This window comes from Phalacrocorax carbo, chromosome 4, assembly GCF_963921805.1.
Source record: "Phalacrocorax carbo chromosome 4, bPhaCar2.1, whole genome shotgun sequence".
Taxonomy (NCBI): Eukaryota; Metazoa; Chordata; class Aves; order Suliformes; family Phalacrocoracidae; genus Phalacrocorax; species Phalacrocorax carbo.
Window position 1 is genome coordinate 44,128,602 of NC_087516.1, and position 22,273 is coordinate 44,150,874.

Sequence of the window (22,273 nt, forward strand, 5' to 3'; positions counted from 1 at the left end):
CTTTTATACCACCTTTATATTGAACTGATTTGGAAGCCAGTTTTGAAGGCATTTTATGATGCAAACATGTAGCAGATTGAAGTCACGCCTTCGTTTCACATGGACAGCCACTAAATAGATGATGTGGTCCTAATGCCGCAGACCAAAGTCAAGTCAGTAGCACATAGTTCATAGTCTCATTCTTTATGGCATACCATTGTTTTCAATTATTATGCAAGCTTTAAACTTAAATGAAAAGCTCAAAAGAGGCAACATTTTATTTTGAAAATAGTGCCTGTGCTTAGCTGAGGGAATGTTAAAATACCTTCTCCCCTGGGGTCACAGAGATTCTCCATATGCAGTGTGTGTAGGAAGGATAACCGTTTGGAAATCCTGGAGAAGAAAAGTTGCCTGTAGATTCCTGTAGTGTTTCTCCACAGGCTGAAAGAAACAAAATATAGTAAAAATATAAAATTGAATGCACCTAACAGAGAAAAATGCATCTTTCCAATATCTACTCAGAATACATTTAACTCACTGCAGATGCAGAATGGAAAACAGACTAGTTATTTTATGATTTATTCAAAACAATTATTTTAAGCCAGTCTGACATTTATTCCATTTCACACAGGATGTTTTTATTCCATGAACTATTTCACTTGTGTGCTGTCTGCTGACATAACCAAAATTACAGGAGTCTTAAAAATGTCATTGCTGTCAATCAACCACAAAATTATATATATAACTTAACTTTGGTGAAAAAAAATTAGCCACACCCTTAGAGACATCCTTTAAGACCTAAAACAAAAGTACAACAAAAGCTGGCATGGTATGATTGGCACCACACTGGAATTTCAACAGTGGTTTCATTTAATTTAGTACTGTGCCCAAATGAGAGACTGATCTGACCTAAAGTCACTCGTTTGTATTGGTATAGAAAACTAAATCCTACATGCAACAAAATCTCTTGCAACAGTGATTTGTAGAGATATAAGTAATAAAATAAAACAAATGTAAAGTCCTAAAATACCAAAGGCTTTTATATTCTTTATTATTGAAGTTTTTAGCACCCATATCTCAGCTGTCAATCATGCTGCTAGCTGCTGGCAGACTGGTTAATAATTCCTCTTCACTCTAAAATATAGCATTGGAAGCTCCTGCCATTCTCCACCACTAAAACTGATTCTGGTAGGGTGTCACACCTCAGTCAGTCATCTTTTTTGACCTTAATCAAGTTGTTTCACCCACCAATTTTGCAGGTGTGATATGAGAGATGTGAATTTGAGAATATTATCCCATGACTGACAGAGTAATCAGATCTGCAGTGTTTTCAAATTACAGTGCTACCACTGCCAGCAGGTGAACTACTGTATCATCAAAATCTCAATGAATTATAAATGATCTGGAAAATCTTTAAATAAAAGGGGACAAAGAAAGAGATTGTTTATGACAAAGACAGACAACACAGCTGTAAAGGCTGTCTTGTTAAAATGCATCTAAGATGTAATCTGACAACTACACTGTAATATCAGGCATAAGCTACATTCAAGGCATTAAATATGCTCTCTGACATTGAAATGGTTATTTTGATTACTAGAGAAAAGAAAGATTGGTGCAGCCCGCAAAAAATTTAATGGCTAAAGTCACCATCACTGTGTTCTTTAGGAATGAAACAGAAAAAAAAAATTATTTTCCTCCCCTCATTTGAAAAAAAGGGGGTTTATCTCTAAAAAATTGCAGGCAGCCACAGCAAATGGCACAGGCAAAAAAAGTATTCAGTGCTAAATCATTATTTCTGTAGCAAGCCTTTTCAGTGAAAAGGCTATATCCATAATTAACCACAATTTATTTTTAAGACTGCGATGAATGCAAACTTAAACAAATTGCAGGCTACTATACTGGGTTCCCCCAGCGCTAGTGAGCTGTATCATAGCGTACAATGCATACGTAAAGCACTTCACAGAAGGCCAAGAGTAAAACTGTAGTCTTGTACAGGGATGGAGGAAAGCAGAGCCCAAAGTGGAGGTACCCTGCGCAGCAAATGCACGCATGACTGAGGAGATCCGTGAGGATCCAAGCATTCTGCTCATCGTTTTTAGAGCCCTCTCTTGTTACTCCCCCCTCTTGTTACTCCCCCACGCATGGCTTTATTGAGACAACACAGCATCAGTGTACTCTCACAAGGCATACAACCATATTTCAAGCTTGAGTACATCTTCTGTTTGCTCTAACTATTCCACCAACGCTACACTTACTAAGCAAGCCTCGAGTAGATGACATGATGAGAGATGGGGAATACTGTTCGTCCAATCTTTTCTGCTCACATGGCATTTTTTTCAATTAACTGCAACTTCGACTCACAAATATTGATTGTGAAGTCATGCAATGCACACACCTACATAATATGAAGTATGTAAGCAAACAAAATGCTATCAAGTATGTGGAACATACAAGATATCAGTTCAAATGCAGCCCTGCAAATAGTAAGAGGAGAGGAGGAAGACCTTGGTGTAACTACCCCTTACTCTATTAAAATCCCTATATTACCTTGTTATTAAACACATCACTGAATTAAGCATAACAACTTTACATTTTTGAAAACATTTCAGAATTTTTCTCTCTTATACAGAGTGCAGAATTATTTCTCCAGAATGTTAGTAACACTCCATGCTCCGTATACAGAAGTTTATATAGCTTTAAAACTATGGATTATAAGCTGAAAGAGGTGCTGTGGAACATGTCCTTTTTCTAGGAACTACAGCTAGTTAATACAACAATTTAACTTATACCCGTATTAAATGCCTGGGAGCTCTCTGTCAAATCAAAATCGTCATAATTATCTGTGAATTTAAGGGAAGCGTAATAAAAAATGTAACTGGATAACTTCTACTAAGGATTAACACAATTAGGATTTGTGAAATATGTTTGGGCTTTATTCTCCATATTTACCATTTAATTTAAAATTCCTGGTTACTCAAGGGAACTATGAAAAGAACAGTTTATAGCAATCAATAGTTGAAATAATCATCTATGGGATCAGAGTTCCAGGCTGGTTTTCAGAGCCACTGTAGACAGGGTGATCTTTGGGCATTTCTTGTTTAAAAGCACATTCCTCTGCAATGGGTCATTGGTAACTGAAACGGTTAAAATTCTATCACTAGAGAATGTAAAGGTTTTCTCTGTAATTGGACTGTAGCAACTACAGTACTTGTGATTAGGCTTATAAAATGGCATATTATAAACATTTTACCATGTGACGGTGTGTTAGTAATGGAGTCCACTTTGGGAAAGAAATGTAGAAGGAAAATAAGTGGTAAGGGCCACTTGCTTAAATTTTCTAAGAACTAATCTTAGTATATTTTATGTCAGAAGAAATTAATTAAAACTTCACTCTTATACACCTCTGCTTTAGAAAACATTTGTACATTTTTATTCCATTCTTAATTAACATTGACAATGTTTTCTCTGATGCTTCTTGCCCCACCCCAAATATCATCCTTTATATCAACTTTACTACGCTAGACCACTTGCAGAAATGTCACTTTAGCTCTCCCCACACACACTCCAAGAAAAAAAACAATCTCCCACCTGTTTTACAGCTTGAGGAGGTTACAATTTTGATAAGCCTTTCAGTCATAAGGAAAGGGAAAATATTTTTGCTTCTCCTTGTAAAGATTAGCAATAGGTGCAAGTAGATTATATGCTTATACAAAGCAATTTCCACCAGTGAACTCTGGCGGGGTTTCATTACACAGTCTGTGTGTAACACCTCTCTGGGCTGGCCTATGCACATGGCCAAGTTCCATTCAGGATTATAGTGAAATCTGCAAATGACGAAGCCCAGATCCTCCAAGACACTTAGGGAAACAACTTTCATTCCTTTGTCCATAGCACTAGCAAATACAGACTGCCTATACAGCTAATTTAAGCTTACCCTTTTCCACCCTTTTCCAAAGAGAATTAAGATATTTAATACTTTTTACTTATACATATATGGCACACACAGCTGCCACAGCATCGTAAAAATATCTGGTGCTGATAATGTATTTGTTAAAACAAAAACTTAAATCAGTTTAATACAACTCAGAGTCTTAATGTTGACTTGATTCCCCTTTATAGTTGTAGGGAAATGGTCTTAATCTAAAAACCTTAATCCTCCTTACATAGTGAAAAAAGGCTGACTTCTGAAGGTGAACACTTTTCTAATCTAATAGAGATGGGAGCAAGTTAAGCCTGAGGAACAGTGAGAATAGCATAAAAAAGAGTCAGGCTAAGTATTCTTTATCTGCTCTCTTCCACACATACTGTCGCAGGCCCTGGTAATTTGTAAATTTGCTGAACTTCTTCTATCCACCTTCTCCTCCTCTGAACAGCCTTCTCCTGCTGGTCTGAGCCTCCTTTCTCATCCATTATTCAGTCCCACTCTACCCACTGATTTCTTGTCCTCTCTTTCTGCCTAACAGTATCTTTCTCCATAAATTCCCTTTCTTATTCTTTCGCTCCTAAACATATAGGGGCAAAACAAAACTACATATACATTTTAAATCAACTAGAATTTCTATATAGAACCATAAAGGTAGACCTGTGTTGAAATTTTAGTAGCTACACCAGAAGAAAACATATTCTATTACCCTGCTAGACAGTCTGAAAACCATTGTAATGCATCCAGGCTTGAAGTTCAAGACCTGTTCTCAAATGCCAAGATACTCAAAGTTCAAAATAAAATTGGCAGAGGAAGGACCCTCAACTTAGTTGCTTACTTTCTCCTTACTATTCTATTGTGTAATAATGTAACTCAGTATTAAAATGTAAGAGATCCCTATCTGCAGTTTGACAAAAACCCTAAGAAAAAATTAAAAACAAACCAAAATTGCTGTTGTTAGGCTGTTGAGTCCTGGCACTTACTGTGCTTGTGAAAGGCAGGTTATCAAATCTCATGCCTTGGCTTCACAAAGCTCAAAACTGTTTCTCAGTCACTAAGCCCTTTCCTGAATAATGACCCTGAATATCCTGACTAGCTAAAACAACCCGGAAGGCTCAGCTGCCTCACTGCTGTGAGGATCAGCTGTATTCTCCAGCAGCCCTGAGCTCAACTTCATGTTCACAAGCCCCAGAAAATGCAGAAAGCTTCTTGGACCAGAAGCTGCTTGCAGGAATAACTAGAACTCCAAACAAAACATGGACAATACCGCAAAATCCTTTATCAAAGAAGTGTATATCTCTGGAAAATACTGATTTATCTAAGTTACTGTTTTCTGTATTTTCATTGTATTACATTTAAGGCAACACAAAAGAACACATGAAAAAATGCAGATGTTGTTAACGTTTGAAATATTCACTGCTGTTTTATCGTAAGCAGACATCATGATTAACATCTTTTGTCTGAAATACGAAATACAGCACACCTCCAAAAACAACAGTCAGGGATTTTATTGCTATATACTACAATGATCACATGATTTTTTTTCATAAAACCAAAAGCTTAAGGCCTGAATTTTCAGTCTCACTGTTTGCTGACAAATTTGTTGTGTCACAAGTACCATGAAACTTTCAAAGAGCTGCTTTCTTTTTTGGATGTTTATGTTTGTGTTGTGTTATTCAGTTATGCAGCTCCTATTAAAAACATTAACTAAAAAAAACCCTAGTATGTTAAATAGTATGTTATTTAAAATTTGTAGCAAAGCCTTCTGCCTTTTCCTCTCTCTTAAAACTCATTTTCTTTTATGGACTGTTTTATCTAAGTAAGGCTAGAAAACCAATGTTTTTTTATCCCAAAGTTTGCTGAAGCAAAGCGCCAGAAAAGGAGCATGATGCTGCAACCACCATTCATTTTTATTATCCCTCCAAAGTGTGTTCACCAGTGCTTCAAAAAGTAACTTACTTTTACAGTGCGAACTACTGGTGAACAACCATGGTTTTACAATACTGTGAAACTAACTTTCAACAAGGCTTTCAAGACATTGAAAGAAATTATAACTTATCATTACACATTTTCATGGATTATATGAAACAGACATTTTCTCTGAACAACTATTTGAACATGAGATCAAAAAGAACATCACATCTTTTTCAGCTGACTGAAAGAGCATGTTAGTGTATTATATACACACTACACAGCCTAGGTTGTAACTTGGTTGGGTTTTTTTTTTTCTTTCTTAAGTCAATGTGATGATAAGATGATAAGCTACTTTCACAGTGGTTTTGATTCTTGGAGACTATTTTCGTCTCCAAAATTTGTCTTTTATCAAAACATATACATATTCTGTGTTTATGAAATTCTGTAGGAATAATACTGCCAAGAAGAATGCTTGTATTCAATTCAAGTACTTGCTGTACTGAAAGGAAAGAATAAAACGTATTCCAAAAGGAACAATTCTTAAAAAAAAAAAAAGATATTCTTAAAGTGGTTTCTCCTCTGATAGGCCCAGAAGCACTGTGCACTTTCTCAGTATATAGAAGATTATGACTCAGTGTACAGCACAAAGGAAAAGCTTATTTCAGCTGTACAGTGTACATCAAATGCACATCAGATGCCCCAGACCTTCACTAGATCATCACTAGATCCCACTGCTGTTGATACAAATCTGAAGCAGCTCCATCACTTCAGTCCCGATCCCTCTTTTTAGTCCTTCTCTATTGATCAGGTGGTAAAAAGTAGCCATATATCTGACTTAAAACAGTCACTGAGACTATATTAGTTCCCATAAAGAGCAGAAGGGCTGTAAAACCTATGTGGCACAGAGCTCGTATGTCTAGCCTCCCACAAGGAACTTGCTGGCAAATTCTGGCTGACAGATGTCACTTCTGAACAGCTTCAGTTTACACCAAAGGTTAAAATTTATCTCAGCTATAGCTAGAGTAACGAAAGCAAAACCTTTTGCTTTGAGACTTCCACCACTTTGCCAGCACTTAGACAAGAACTAGCACAAGAGAGCAACCACAGGGTTGACTCTAGGTTACTCCAGACTTCCTACTCATGTCTCCGAGATAGACAGGAATTCTACCCCAACACTATTTTACGATAAAACATTAATATGCATTGAAATTATAGGATGCTAGAATTAGGCAGAAGATATTCAAATACTAACTCTTGCAACTGTAAAAAGTTTGCAATAAGATCTAACCAGTTCATTCATAAAAGAGTTTATAACTTAGTTGTCCTGGCTTGTTATTTGTAAAAATTTTCAAAAAACACAATGTGTTCAGAGGTGATTGCAATAATGTAATTTGTTCCTTCTGTACTCTACTTGATTTCAAATAAAACCAGACTCCAGTCTATATGCAAACCAGAAGTGATATTAAACATAATCTTTTTTTTTTTTTCCTAGTCATTGAACAGTTAAGGAAAACAAACACTGGAAAGTCATAAATCTAAGTGTTGTTTCACACAGTTTATCTGTCCTTAACTGCTTTGCATTCCAGAGACCTTACCTATAAGATTTTTTTATGATTCAATACTTGAGCTGCCTACGTCAGTTGCCAACATGGAAACAGACTACTGAGCAGCTGACTCAAAAAATTTATCATTCATCTTGAACAAGTCAAACAGTTGCCAGTATGCGGGTTTTGTTTGTGGTGCAATACCTGGACATCTATACAGCTTTCTTGCCTGTGCAATATCTCCTTTACTTAGACGAGTACGCTGGCCAATGGCAGGTCGTATACCATTATCATCACGGGAAGGGAGAATGGTATCCAGAAACATGCCCCTAAAAAAAATAAAAATAAAAATAGACCCTAAAAAACCCTATCAGGTTTCTGTCATAAAACTATCTGAGATTTATAAATGTATAATATTATTTTGTAAATCTAGAATTTACATTTGCCATAAATAAGAGGGTAAAATGCAGAACTTTAAGTACAGAAAATGTGTCATAAAAATTCCTCAGGTTGGCAAACGTCGTGCAAAGTTATCAAAAAAAGTTTCCTTCAGTACATCAATCAACATATCAGCTTTTAAATTTCTGTTAGACAACAGGAGAAATATTTCTTACTACTATTAGACTACAGAGGAAAAAGGCACTGCTGTTAAGCTCTTGCTATATTGAAAAAAAATTATAAAATTACATAAAAATACATTAATTAGGCCCTAACACAAAATTCTTAATCACAAAGTTCGTATTTCTAACAAAGTTTTTAAGGGAAGTCTTAAAGTCTGACTTACGCATGTAAGAGCAGGTAAAGTCAGGCACAATTGCCAACCATTCTTCTGTCAGGTGTTACAACATATTTAACTCTACTCTAGCTGCTGCTGTTTTTGAAACATAAATGCTTACTTGTCAGCCTCTCCTTGCTTTACAATAAAATATATCAACTTACCATATGTGATTTTAATAATATTTACCCTAAATGGCTAGATGTAATAGAGAGGCACACTTGTTCCAAATGTGCAGTTTTATTCAAATTTCCCAAATTTTAAATACAATCCAAAATATTTTGGTAGTCTCAAATACATTTTAGAAGAGTAATGTACAAAACTAACTTCTTTTATCATGTTATGGAATTTGAAAATCCCCTCAGATCTCATAAAACGGAAGTTAACAGATAAATATGTTTCGGTATTCTCTCGCTCTTTAATTTCTTATACTTTCTTGTACACTTGTAGGGCTTTTATTGAAAAGTAAAACTGGTATTTTCAGGCATAATGTATGTCCAAAAATGGATGAATAGTAAGGATCTTTGTAGTTAGGAATACTCTTTATAAATACAGACTGGTTTTTAAATTATAATAAATCAACCATTTTGAGTATTGCAGGTACAAACTGCTCTCTTTACCCAGACAAATTTCTTGCGGCATCACTAGAAATTTTTCAAAAAAAGAATCATCTCAGGATGTTACCCAAATCTAAAGAGTGAAATAACCACTTATGGCATTCTGCGATTTCTAGAAATAAAGTACGTTATTATTTCAACAAAGTGTTTGTATCTATAAACTATAATTTTATTTTCCACTGATTTTAATACTACCCGAAAGTGATGCTATTCATATTTTGAAGAACGTGAAAACAATCCTCCCTTAAATGCTCTACTACTTTATTAAGGGAACAACCTGTAACAGCTTTAATCCAGCATGAACATGAACACATGATCGTTGTGTGCGACTAGAACTTTATGATGTTTTGTGATTTCTGTTACTTATCCGGGTGAGTAAAGTCTAACAGCAAACAGCTGGCAAGGTGCCACCCCAAGCACAACTCATGCTTTCAAGATAACTCAGTGCAACTCAATTACATGACCTCAAGGGTTTGCTGGTTGTGTTTAAACAGTATGAAGTAACAACCTCTTGTACCTTAGGGCAGGGCATGCCTACTCATGGCATTATCAGCTTTTGCCAGCTTGGAAAGTGGTGAAATCAGGGCCCACAAATCAAATTATCTTGATGTTGTCATTGCCCTAGGACTCAAGCGGTGCGGGGTGAGGGTTCCAGCTTGTTAAATTACTCTGTTTTATATAGGTTCTTAAAATCTCTTCCTTAAAGTAATGTATCTGTAACTGGATTAAAGCGATGTGAATAATATCTAGCTCACATGGCTCATTCCCATGCTTTTCCAGAGGTGAATTATGTGTATGTTGAATACATCCTGTGCTAGGATATCTTTTTTTTTTGTTTTAATAGTATCATTTATATTGAGGAGAACAAGCTTAAGAAATTTGCAAAGGCTTGTGAGGCTTCTGGTGGTCTTCAGTTTGTTTCAGAGTTTCAGATTATCTAGTATCTTTGCTTTAAAATGCACAAATTGGACAAAACAAAACAAAGCTAAGCACGTAACTTTCCAAACTAGCATTTTCTGTTGGGGCTTTTTTGAGGTTTCCTTTAATTTACATTACTCTGGTATTTCTAGAAAGTAATTAGCTGAACTGTGACTTAGTATGAAATGTAACAGGAGACTACTTCACTTATTCTCCACAGTAGGGCTGGCCTATGGGAACAGCTCATTGTACAGCTCCCCACATCCGTGCAGAGTTTCAGAGCGAGCCCTACATGAGTTACTGTGGAGTTCGGAATGGATCAGCCTGCAACAAGCCGGAGCAAAACCAGCAGAACTCTTTATTATATGGTTTTGATGATAGTAGCCATCTGTACAAACCATAGAGAAGAGATTGCAGCCTCTGTTGTAAATGGTTGAACACAGTCCTTAGCAAAGGCTGTGGCTTGCGTGGTAGGTGTCCTAATACCATAACGTGTTCTACTCGCATAATCCGTAGTTACTCAGACATTATGCATCAAAGGAGATTTCTCTTTAAGAGAACAGATCATGTTACACATAAAATTCCTAACCATTTCACTCATTTGTTTTTTCTAAATTCAAATTTTTGTGGAGACAGAAAGAAAGTGAGCATTATATGAAAGGATGTTTCCAGATTATCTTGTTTTAAAATCTAGAGAACTGAAGCAAGATCAAAAGGCTGCTTTGAAACTGAACAGAAATGAAACATGTTTAAAAATATAATTATTCTGACTTAAAATAAATAAGCTGTACTTTGACTGCTGTAAGAGTACTATATTGCAAGGAATATTTCAAGTAATTTCAGAACACTTAAAAAAGCATAGTTCTTGGCATTCAGAGAGAGGAATAGAATTAAAAGTCAAAAAGTATAACCTGAGACTCCAACCTTGAGAAGGTGTTCCTGGCATAGTGCATAATGCTGTCAAAGTCGTATGGTTCCCCAAGGGAGTTCACCTCTCCAGGCTCCATCTTCAAGAAGTTGTATTCCTGACCTATGAATGATTGACAATTAGAGCTTCTTTAGTATCTTTTTTTTTTTTTTTTGTGAAGATAAAAACCAAACAGGAAAAGAAAAACAAGATCCTAACCTAATCACTCACTGACGTTCATAAATCTTAGGCATTTGGGAGTAACTCTGTGATTTTATTAACCAAGAGGGCAGACGTCTTCTGAAACACACATCAAATTCCTATATTTGGCATTTAGAAAGACTGTTCTCATTCACCTAACCCACCTAAAGGCCCCACACATTATGTTGTGCTTCATGTAGAATCCATAAAATTTGCTGGCTTGGTTCTTAATTCCAGAAAGAAATAATTTTGATGGCAAAGATGCTAGAAGAACCCTCCTCACTGTAGACTCCTTAGACTGGATACTAAAGAGACTTTGCTTCAGCAAAGGCTACTCTCTGAGCCCCCATGTAATACAAACACTACAAAGTCATATTTTTCAAGAGCCAGCTGTTGCAACTTAATGAAGGCAGAAGAGGAACAAAAGAATTATGCCTAGTTCAGAATTCCAGACCAAAAGTTCTTTGTCCTAATCAGTGTCTTAGGAGATGCAAAGCACCCCTCACTCCAATTCACATTCCCATTGATGTTTTGCAAAAAAACTGCAGTGGCATTAACATTATTAATCAACATAATCTGCATAATATAATAAAACCCAAATGTCTTGGTGGTCATGACTTCCTGATCCCATTTAGTGATCCTCAAGCTCATGCCACACCACAAGTTGTTTCAGCCAGAAACTGAAGAGCCAGAAACTGAGAGAGAGATCAGGAGGCTGAGGATGGCACCCCAGCTGATTTTCCTCATCACAGAAAAAGCATGGGGGAACAGCATTTATCGCATCTACGCAAGTCAGTGACACCGAGAGAACAGATGGAAGGCTGTACATGCCCTTTCAGGACTTCAGAGACTTGTGGGAGTGTATGTTAGCTGCCAGTCATTTTCCAAGTCCTGGTTGAGGTGGCAAAGATTTATTGCATCTCAAATCTATTTTGTTTTAAAACATTTTCTATAGGAACAGATAATACTCCAAGCTACAATTGGACAATTTCTGATTTCACCCCTTTTTGAGCAGGTAATTCCCATAAGTCAAAATCAGTGTTTCACAAATACCATGCACGTTTATGAATATTGCAAATGAAACATGTCTAGTTCCCTTCATCTTGCCCACACAACACAAGTGTGGGCATAACAGCTAGACTGGCAAAGAGATGACAGTCACAATTTAAAGTTCTCAGGTTCCTCATATGCTTTGTCCCAACAACGCCAAGACCACTGGCTAAAGCCACAAGCTCTGTAGGGAACAAGTAATTTAGGAACCATGGGAACAGTGTCCATTTTTGTCACATATTCAAAGTCCTTAGCTCACCTTCCAGGTCTAAACCTCTTGGGCAGTTAAAAAGCTATTAATGTGTTTCTACTTATCATTCAGTAAAGAATACAAAAGAAAAGCCCTTTCTCAAGCACAGAAACATGACTTTTAAAGGCTTTAAGAGAAATAGCGTCCTTCAAAGTTTTTGAGCATGATTACTATTTCTTTCCTTTAAGCCAATATTATTTAATGGCTTGCTACTTGGCCAGATCTTTAGAAAAGATTATATTTTAGTTGCAATATTTCATTTGTACATCAGCTTGAGATCAGTCTAGCTAAGAGGAATAGCCGGCATAAATGCTCATTCCTGTTATTCAGTTCATTTCTGCTATCCTACAACCAGTTTTAAGAGAGTTAATTAGACGAAGAAAACAGCACAAATAGACAGACTTCCCACCCCCAAAAAAACCAAACCAAACCAAACCAAAAAACCCAAAACCAAACTATCAGAATATCTCACCAGGCTGGATGTTTTCTCTAATGATGGTGACGTGGTCATCACGGTCTGGTCGTGTATGCTCATGCCAAAAACCTATCACATGACCCAACTCATGGACAACTATACCAAATTTATCACAGTTCTTGCCAATAGATATAGCCTGCGGACCATTTCCCCTTCGACCCACATAAGAACAGCACCTGTAATTAAAACACAAACACAGATGAAAGTTTTCATGCATATCTCTATAAACCATATAGGAAATTCAGTTAAAATATGGAAATATATATTAAAAAATCATTAGAACACTACATTATGCAATTTCTGCAGTCTCACAAACTCTAGCTCTAGTGCAAGAACACCTTATTCAGAATACCTAATAAAGGACACATGTATGGGTTTGGGTTTTTTGGATTCAAGGTCAAGTTAAAAGATGCTAAGCTGTGACCAACAGAATTGTCACTTGTGGCCCTGTATCTCAGAATGACACAGGAACTTCTTTTCACCCAAAGAATCAATAAAGTTGACTGAAAGTACCATCTCACCCATGCGTATCACTGCTTTCTTGCCTGGGCACACAAAAGGCATGCAGAGGGAAGTGGAAAGATTAAGTAAAAGCAAGGTTTCTTCCGTGCCATACTCCTGCTGTGTGTCTTGATAGCACTCACCGGACTCTTGGTCACACAGTTCTGCTAAGTTTGCTTTATTTTGATCTGAAAAGTCACCCTGCTTCTTTAGTTCCATCTATAAAGGGTGCAGAAATGATACAAGTGAAATAGTAGCCCTTTAAAAGATTCAGTTAGAATGCAGTTGAAAATACAGAAGGAAGATATCCTGCATTAGATGTGGAATCCTGTGATGCCACTGTGCAATCTCTCATTTTTTGTTTCTCTGGATATGGATGATATAAATTGTCATTTGCAACAACAGTATACTAGAGGGTTGAATGCTCTGAGTATGTGTGAACTGTTTTTTTTTTTTGTCCCACTCCTGTTTTCTTGTAATAGGAATCTTAAGTCCCAGCCACAAGAAAAAAAACCAAAACAACTTAAAAAAAAAAAAGCCAAACATGCTTCACAACAGCTCTCATGTTTCATTCCTGTTCCACTGCACTTCCATGATTCCAACGTAAACTTATGGAATAGAGATGTCCTTTTCAGATTCATACTGTTAGCATTTATCTGAGATGTCTGCTTTTTGGTTAGAAAAAGAAAGTCTGCTGACTATGCTAGCAAAAGGAGAGAGAAGAGAATAAAGCACATCCTACCAAAATGGAAGAGAACTTCAGGTTTCATAAGCTGATTCTCTGTCACCTCTGAAGTTCTTAAATCTTTCAAGCCAGCATTGTATTCCCTAATGAAAGCCTGATTTCCCATCTCTCCACCGTAAATTCTGCAGTCTGTCAGGTAGAATGGAATTGTACTGAGCAGATCACCTCTACCCTCTCCCTCCTCCCCCTTCTTTTCAAAAAACAAGTTTTCTGATGTAACATTTACATAGAAGAATATATCACGTCCTTGAGGAGGTCGCTGCTAGTGTGGAGAATGATCCTACCCTCCAGCTGCCTCTGCGGGCAATGAGGGAAAGCAGCTATGGGAGCAATATGCTTGTAATTTGCTTGTTTGCAAATTACAAGTTTGCAAGCAGTTTGCTCGTTTCTCCTTTTCAGGTGTTGTGGTGGCAAAAAGACTTTTCACTTGGTTAGCTGGCTGGTCAGTCAGTCTTGGCTGCTCTCCTTCATTGTTTTTTGTTAGTGTCTAGCACAACTAGAATTTAAAAATATGAATAATAGAGAAGTACGGAAAATATGAATGTTAGAGAGGTACAGCCATAACATTTTAGTTCACAATACCTGTTCTTAGTAAGCATATACTGGTTTTCCACTAATGGTTAAAATCAAGGATAGATATATCAAAAAATGTTAGTAATATCTTAAAATTATGAAGGCCACACAAGTTACTTTATAGAGGAAAATATTACTACAACAGCCTAGGAGGATTTTATCAAGAATTTTGAAACTATATTGAAAATATTATTGGGAAAAATTATTGTTCACATTACAATCATTCCTTACTATCTCAACTGCTTCTCAGGTATTCCTACCCTCAAACTAAGTAATTTCTTCCTGCTTTAGACAGTTCCAGAGATAGGTGTGAATCACCTTTCTAGGTCAAAGCACTCTATCAGGCTCAGTGCTTCAGCTAGAGTTGTGCAATATCATGTTAAATTAATTTTTTAAGGTGTCTTCCCTTGATAGCTCTCTTCAACGCAGGTAAATAAGAACAACGGCAATTTAGACACCCTGCTACAATTCTGTACCATTGTCAATGTTGCAGGTTTATGTGCCACTGTTTCACACCACAGTAAAAGAAAATAAAGAACATCTATATATTGCTCTGTGTATTTCCCTCACTCTATATAAACTGTATTAACACAAAATGACTATTTATAATATTTATGATATAGAAATACTATTATAACCACTCATATAAATAATAGTAATGAAAAAATACCTTAAGATATGCCCAAAAAAACACAGCATGGGTGATAAAAAGGAGCAACAGAGAGCAGAAATAAGATTAAAATACAAATAGAGCAGTTACACCACTTTTTTTCATGATTCCACAGTGGATTTCACCTTTGCACCTGACACGCTGACATGGTTTTGCTTAACATATTTTTCAGACTGCATATTTGCAGAATAAATATTACAGCTATGGGTGAATATGTAAACATAATTAAAGCAATACAGATATTTTCAATATCATTTTTTACGCAGGTTTTTATCTTTCACTAGTCACTCAACTATTTGAATATGTTTCTATTGCGCAATAAGGAAAGTACCATAGTTCATAGATTCTCTCATTCACTCGTGCTCACCCTGGGGAGAAAAGTGTTTGGATCCTTAAGAAGGTTTCGGGGGTTTTGCTTGGAGTTTTTGTTTGTTTTGTGGAGTTTTGGGGGTGGTTTGTTTTTTTAAAAAAAAAGCCCAAAACCTCCTACACAGTGTTATTTACTGTCCCATCCAATTAGAGAGGGAATACTGGAGTACACATTTTGTATTCTGAGCCAAAGGTAGTAGAATTTGCAGCAACTCTTCATACTCAGAAAAGTTCATCCATTTAAAAAGCCATTAAAGAGCTTCTGTCTTCAGTGTAGAATTCCCAATTCGTTGTCATAGGTAGTTGCATTATGTACACCGAATAAATTTGTCAAACACAATCCCTATGTGCCAGACTTCAAGTCTTTTAGAAAACATTTTTCCTTATCTTTCAGCACTTTGAAGTAAGGACTAAGATGTGGCATTAGCCTTAGCAGTCTACAGGAAGCTGTGGTAGAAAACATACAAATAAATCAGACACAGTAATCCCCATCAAGTGAAAGCATGTCACCATTTCCATATTAGGTGAACTTAATGAGTTAGGGCTTCCTACCTATGTTAAGGCTATGTACATTGTTATGGTAATTATGCTATACTGACCTTAACTTGTGCAAAGAGATAAAATGCACTGACAATGCCTGTTGGTTGTTTTAAAAACAGAAAAGTATAAAATGTACTCAATCTGTGAAAAGTCACATTACAGACTACTACATATGGATAGAATTCCACTGACTCGTGCATAATTCAGGCTGAAAGGGACCTCTGGAGGTGTCCAGTTCAACCTTCTGCTCAAAGCAGGGTCAGATATGAAGTCAGACCAGGGTTGGTCAGGTCTTTATTCAGTGGGCTCTTGAAGACCTCCAAGGAGACAGCACAGTCCCTCTGAACAACCTGCTCCAACGTTTGGTTGTCTACATTGTGAAAAATGTATTTCTTCTATCTAGTTTGACTCTGTCTTCAGCTTATGCCTGTTGCCTTGCATTCTCCCACAAAGCACCATTGTGAAGAGTCTGGCTCCCTCTCCTTTTTGCCCTCCCTATAGGAACTGGGAGCTGCTGCAGGGTCCCCCTAAGCCACCTTTTCTCCAGCTGAGCAAACCCTGGACCCTCAGTATCTCCTCATAGGGCAAGTGGTCCAGCTCCCAAGCATCTTGGCATCCCTATGCTTAACTCCTTCTAGGTTATTAATACCTTTCTTGTACTGGGGGCCCAAAACTGGATATAGGGTCTATCTGTGATCTAGCAAGTGGCAAGAAGAGACAGATGACCCCTTCCCTTGAGCCACTCAGCCCTGGACACTGTTGGCTGCCTTTGCTGCCAGGGCCCACGCCCAGCTTCTCCCCAGCTCACTGCCTCATGGTCTTCCCCACAGAGCTGCTACACAACCTAGCAGTGCCTGGCCTATCTTGCTCTTCCTTTGCCGATGCAGGGCTTTGCATTAGTCCTTGTGTAACTTAATAAGGCTTCTGTTGGTCAGTTCCTCCAGCCTGCCTGGGTCCCTCTGGATGGCAGCTCTACCATCTGGTTCACCCCAATTTGGTATCATCTGCAAATCTGATGAGAGCATGTGCAACCACCTCTTTGTGAGTCATTGATAACGATGTTGAAAGGGACAGGTCCCATGTTAGCCCCATGCAGAACTGTTCTTTCAGTCATAGTCTGAGTCCAAGCCATTAACCACAACCATCCAAACCCAACCATGCAACCAGTTTTAACCTATCTAGTTTTCCATTCTTCTATAATCCTGCAAAATTTACCTTGCAGACTCAACAGATTTAAACATATTTTTTTAAATCCTGGAATTTAATTTGTAATTCAACACCTTTATGATCTGAATACAACACATGACAACAGTGCAAGAGATTGATGAGAATATAAAGCTAGGATAAACCATACATAATTATGAAAAGGCAGAAGAAATCCTTTAGTTTAAAACAGTTTAAACATTTGCTAAGTCTTCATGTTTACCACTGTCTGGAAACGCTGTAGAGAAAAATTGCAAAGCAGAACTAAAGAACATTAATCAATATAGTTTAAAGCAAATCAATAGGTTATTAAAACTGTAGATTGTAGAATATGTAATACAATTTCAATAGTTTTAACATGCTTATGTTATTGACTTCATGTACATTATATGCTTCAACTAGCAAAGACTTATTTTGTGGCTTAAAAATTTCCATAGATTTTTCAATATAATTTTCGCACAGTGAAACTTTGGAGACAAATAGAGAAAAAGGAAAAAAGTGAAAAAATAATAAATAATTATTTGATATTGGAGACAACCTGCATGTTGTCTCCAGGTCTGCTTTTATTGACAATATTCACAGCAAAGGCAAAAGAATAAAGCAAGAATTTAACTACAGTCTATCTCTTCCTGTCCTTTTAATTTCATTTGGACCAAAAGAAGGTTTAACTTTTTAAGGTTGTGCACTATAACTTGGAAGAAGTCAGGCAATAGCTGTGCAGTAATAGCAGAACAACAAAATGGCAAGTGTAACACATTAAGTTATTAAGACAATTTGGTTTTGTAAGAAAATATGGTAAATAAATACCTAACTTAGCAACATACCAAATACAATTAACAATACTAAACAGTTGATTGTTTCTTGAAAACAGAGGTGCTTAAGATTGCCTTTAAAAGCTTTTAGCAGTATTTTATAAATCAGATAGATTTTTAGGTGTTAGTAAAATCTCAAATGATTTTTGCAATTATAGTTATAAAAAACCAGAAAAGTTGGGCATTATTAAACATGTATAGTAACCTTGGGTACCTCATCTGAAACATTTGAAAATGTTTTCTTTTCAGAAGAAAAATATTAACTGCAACCTTTTACATAGTATTCCTCTAGGTCGTCTAACACTGAACACCTAAAACCCAACACACCAAGAATTATTCTTTTAATGCTGGCCTGCTCCTGAAAACAAGCAGCCAGGTGAGTATGGTCATTCCTTTACACTGGTTAGTTGACAGATTTCAAATACTTCCCAGAAATTATATACAAATATATTAAGTGTTTCTTTACATGCCAAAGAAAATCAGAATTAACACCAAGTCTTAAAATAACAGCAGCAGTGTACACTCTTAAAGGGTCATCAGGATTTCCTAGGTTGAGTGTCATGTCAAGCACACCAGATTCATCCAGTTAAGCTACAAGACACTGATCACTTCAACAAATGCACTGAATCAAAGGGTAGGAAAACTAAAATAAGTAAATAAAACTATGAAAGAAATTAATTTGCAGTATCATGGGTTTGACCCCAGGTGTGTTTGGCAAAAGGCCAAGACCTCTCTGTGCTGTATGAGCACTTGTTATGCCCCTTAAATAGAGTCAACTGGCAGCCTTTAAAGCTCCTCAACTCTTTAATCTTTATTGCACCAGACAGCAGTTGGAGACAGTAACTATTTATGAATCTCTAATTCCATTTAATCAGTCTAGCTGATCAATGATGACGAGCAAAGAGAAACAAATGACAGAGAGAAAGTGTAATGACTGGAACAATACGCTCATTCTTTTAAGTAACAGAGCTACTGTTAAAAATGCTTTTAAATTAAGATGAAGGAAGAGAGAATCATGGGGGATCAATGTTGCACTTTTTTAAAAAAAGCTGCACTCTTCAGAATGCGATAATACAGAAATCCTCAGACCAAAACATCAGCTTGCCATGGCACTGAGCGCATGAAGTTGTGGATGTAAAACTCCAGAACTTCATGAGCATATTAGGGCGGCATATCACTGCAGAGCAAGAGAAAGTTCACAAAATTCCTGAGAAAAATCTCACTCAAGAAGCAGAGGTTTTTTTCTTGGTGAAAACACAACTCTTTCAATCACAAATGTACCTCATTCTGTACAAAGGAGATATTGGCTATGACCTGGCTTGATGAATTTACTTTTTGTTAGGGATCAGTATAGTTGTAGTTACCAAATGTTCTGATTCACTGACCTAAGAGGACCTGTTGCAACAGCAGAAGTGGCTACTGCTTCCTCACCTGCTCGATGGAGACGGCCATCCCAATATTACAAAGAACATCCAGCTGAGTCCATTCCTCAGTTAACAGCTGCCTATCCCAGTGTATTAATGTAAATCAGTTTATGTTAATGCACAGTGGTTTAGACTATGGCAGCTGGTCACCTGCACCTTGGTCACACCCATCCTGCAGGTCACGACACAACCAGCAGAGAAGCTGTGTCAGCTGCTGTGGGCAAGACAAGTGCCAGCTGCTAGAGTTAATTACCACCTGAGAGCATGAGTCAGCCCTAATGCCACAGATTATTTAATACAAGTCTGAATTTCTTCTCATTCCATAAAAGTGATAGAGCACCTTTTATAACATGTAATCCTTCTTAAAGCTAAAGAATGCTGAAAAAGTGCACCTCAGGCAATGAATTTACTTGTTTCACCAACTCCAAGAACTTACCTGTAATGTCTATTTAATGTACTAGCAAGTTCAAAAACCATTAACACATTCAGAAGCTGTTCCGCCTACAGTATTTGGAAAAGCACATGAAAGAGATCTGATTTTCCTGTATCTCAGACAGCTTTGTCAAATACCCATACAAGAGGATACAGCAGTGATTGTAATAAGTCATCTACAGTTTGTCATGAAAAGTACTTAAGCCTTCTGGTGGAGAACAAAAATTGCCACAAAGTCAGATCAAAGGCATACTGAGATGCCAGAACAATATGACTAATGGTTCTTTTTTTGTCTCACTATATAAAAAGAAGCTTGATCTTGTACTCAGTAATATTTATTAAGAGCATGTGACTAGAGGTCATTCCGGTTTGCTGACCCCTTTTTTGGCTTTGCATACAGAGAAGTATACTGACTGTGTCTTCAGGCACTTCCTATCTGATAGGAAGAAACATAATGATAGAGAAGCAGTAGTGAACAAAGACTGTTTTGAACCTGTGTAGAGATTAGAGTTTTACTTGCCCAAATCAAGTAGCTGCATAAATATTTGCTGTAATAGATATTAATGCCAATGTACGCTGCTTTAGCAGAAGAATTATAAACACTATTTCCATAATACCATATTCTTATTCTCACATTGGCAGCTAATGGGTACAAATGACTATCAATAATTACAAAATTTCAAACTACTAAGTGCTTCAGCTGTACTAAAAACCAATATTTTAATAATTAACTGTTCTCAAAATCAGATTAAATAAATAAGACATGATGACAAATAATTATAGTTTAAGACTGCAACAGATGATATTATTCAGATGGAAAGGAGGGATCCAGCTGTAAAGCTTTTGATATTTTTCCACACAAGCTGCCCATAAGCAAACTAGAGACCCTGATATAAAGGAGGGTATAAAGCTGGCTGGAATATTATATGAAGTGAAAATAGAGGTGATGCTCCTTAAACTTGCAGTTCTGAGAAAAGACTGCTAAATACCATGAAGACAAATCTGGAATTGATAGCAACTCTAACAAATTAGAGAAGACATCTGCAAAGGGAGATATGGCAATTTTTGGTGTCCTGAGATGTGTGAAACATGGCATATACTGGAACCCGTGATGGGGTATCAGTGCCGTAGAAGGAACTCTGACACTTATTCAGAGTCACATCCTGACTGACCATGAGTCGAACGTGGCAGCTGTTGAGAAACAGGGAGGCATCATGCTTGGGCACCTCAGTGGAAGGAGAGACTACGAGATGTATTAATTAGCTCTCGCACTGGCTCAGCAGAAGTAATGGCTCATCTGGACAAACACATCCTACTTTTGGATCCTCAATTTCAAGAAACATGTGGGCTAGTTGAAAAAATTTCAAAGAGAATAACAATGTGATCAAAGGCCTAGAAAACACCACTTAGCAGGAAAGATTATACAAATTAGGCCTTTTCTAGCCTGAAAGAAAAGAGAACTGAGTGTGGACATAATAAATGTCTCAAAATATCTAATAGATTCCTTCAAAAAAAGAAGAGGAATAATTTTTTTTCTATGGCCATGGTGAGCAGGAAAACAGTTAATGTACTTTAACTGCAGCAAGAAATAACTGTTTTAGGTATTACCAAAAATATTGCCCCCTACTTCCTACATTTCTTATAGTAAGAATACGGAAGCAATATATTTCCTAGCAGGCTGTGAAGTATTTGTTTTTTCAGGTTTTTAGAAACAAGTTAGGCAAGCATTTATCAGCAATGCCGTAGGTATAGCTGTCTCTGTCTTAAGAATACATTAGACATCTGAGATCCCTTGCAGCTATGGGTCTATGATAATCAAAACTTATCTCTTGTTCATTGCTGATATATAAACTCTCAACTTTAAGAAGGTCATGTATCTCTGATAACCAGCTGCTGTATTTCAAATATGCTTTTTTCATCACTACCCTTCTGAGATGAGCTTCCCATGAACTGCTGCAAGAAGTAATGCATTACATTCCTTCCAAATATCCTTAACGTTTACAAAGGCTCAATAACACTTCACTTGCTAGTGTGCTAATGCTGTCATCTGAGATGTTTGTAGATATCGCCACCTGAATTTCCACATATATGACTGTATCTGCTTTCTGTTTCATTAAATGTGTTATGTTTTGACTGTGTGCTCTTTAGGGCAGGGTTTATAATTTAGTTTTTAATTTGAACAGTGCTAAGTACAATAAAGCCTCCCTCATCTGTGAACGTTAGCTGCCATGTTACTGCAAACAATAATGACACAATGTGCTAACAAACCAGCACAGCAGGGTGCTATGGGAAAGAGCAGATTAATTTCAATGCGACTGGCCACGTAGCAGAAAGTGTTTGCAGATCGTTTGGTGTCACTTTTGTCTGGGCTTTTTCCGTGGAAAATCCTGCATCAGCACTGTATGCTGGTGGTTAGTACACAGTGGTTCCTATTCCCTAAGAGAAGATACAT

The 22,273-nt window shown here is 37.0% G+C and overlaps 1 protein-coding gene across 1 annotated transcript in view; it reads right to left on the minus strand.

Moving 5' to 3' along the window:
- Positions 1 to 22,273, minus strand: part of TLL1 (tolloid like 1) — a 142,043-nt gene that overhangs the window by 45,993 nt on the left and 73,777 nt on the right. Inside the window, exons 6-9 of the mRNA XM_064449759.1 lie at positions 12,550 to 12,728; positions 10,594 to 10,699; positions 7,564 to 7,688; positions 305 to 420 (exon numbers count right to left, since the gene is read on the minus strand). Of these exons, the coding sequence (XP_064305829.1) occupies positions 305 to 420; positions 7,564 to 7,688; positions 10,594 to 10,699; positions 12,550 to 12,728 (526 nt within the window). The remainder of the gene's footprint in view (positions 1 to 304; positions 421 to 7,563; positions 7,689 to 10,593; positions 10,700 to 12,549; positions 12,729 to 22,273) is intronic.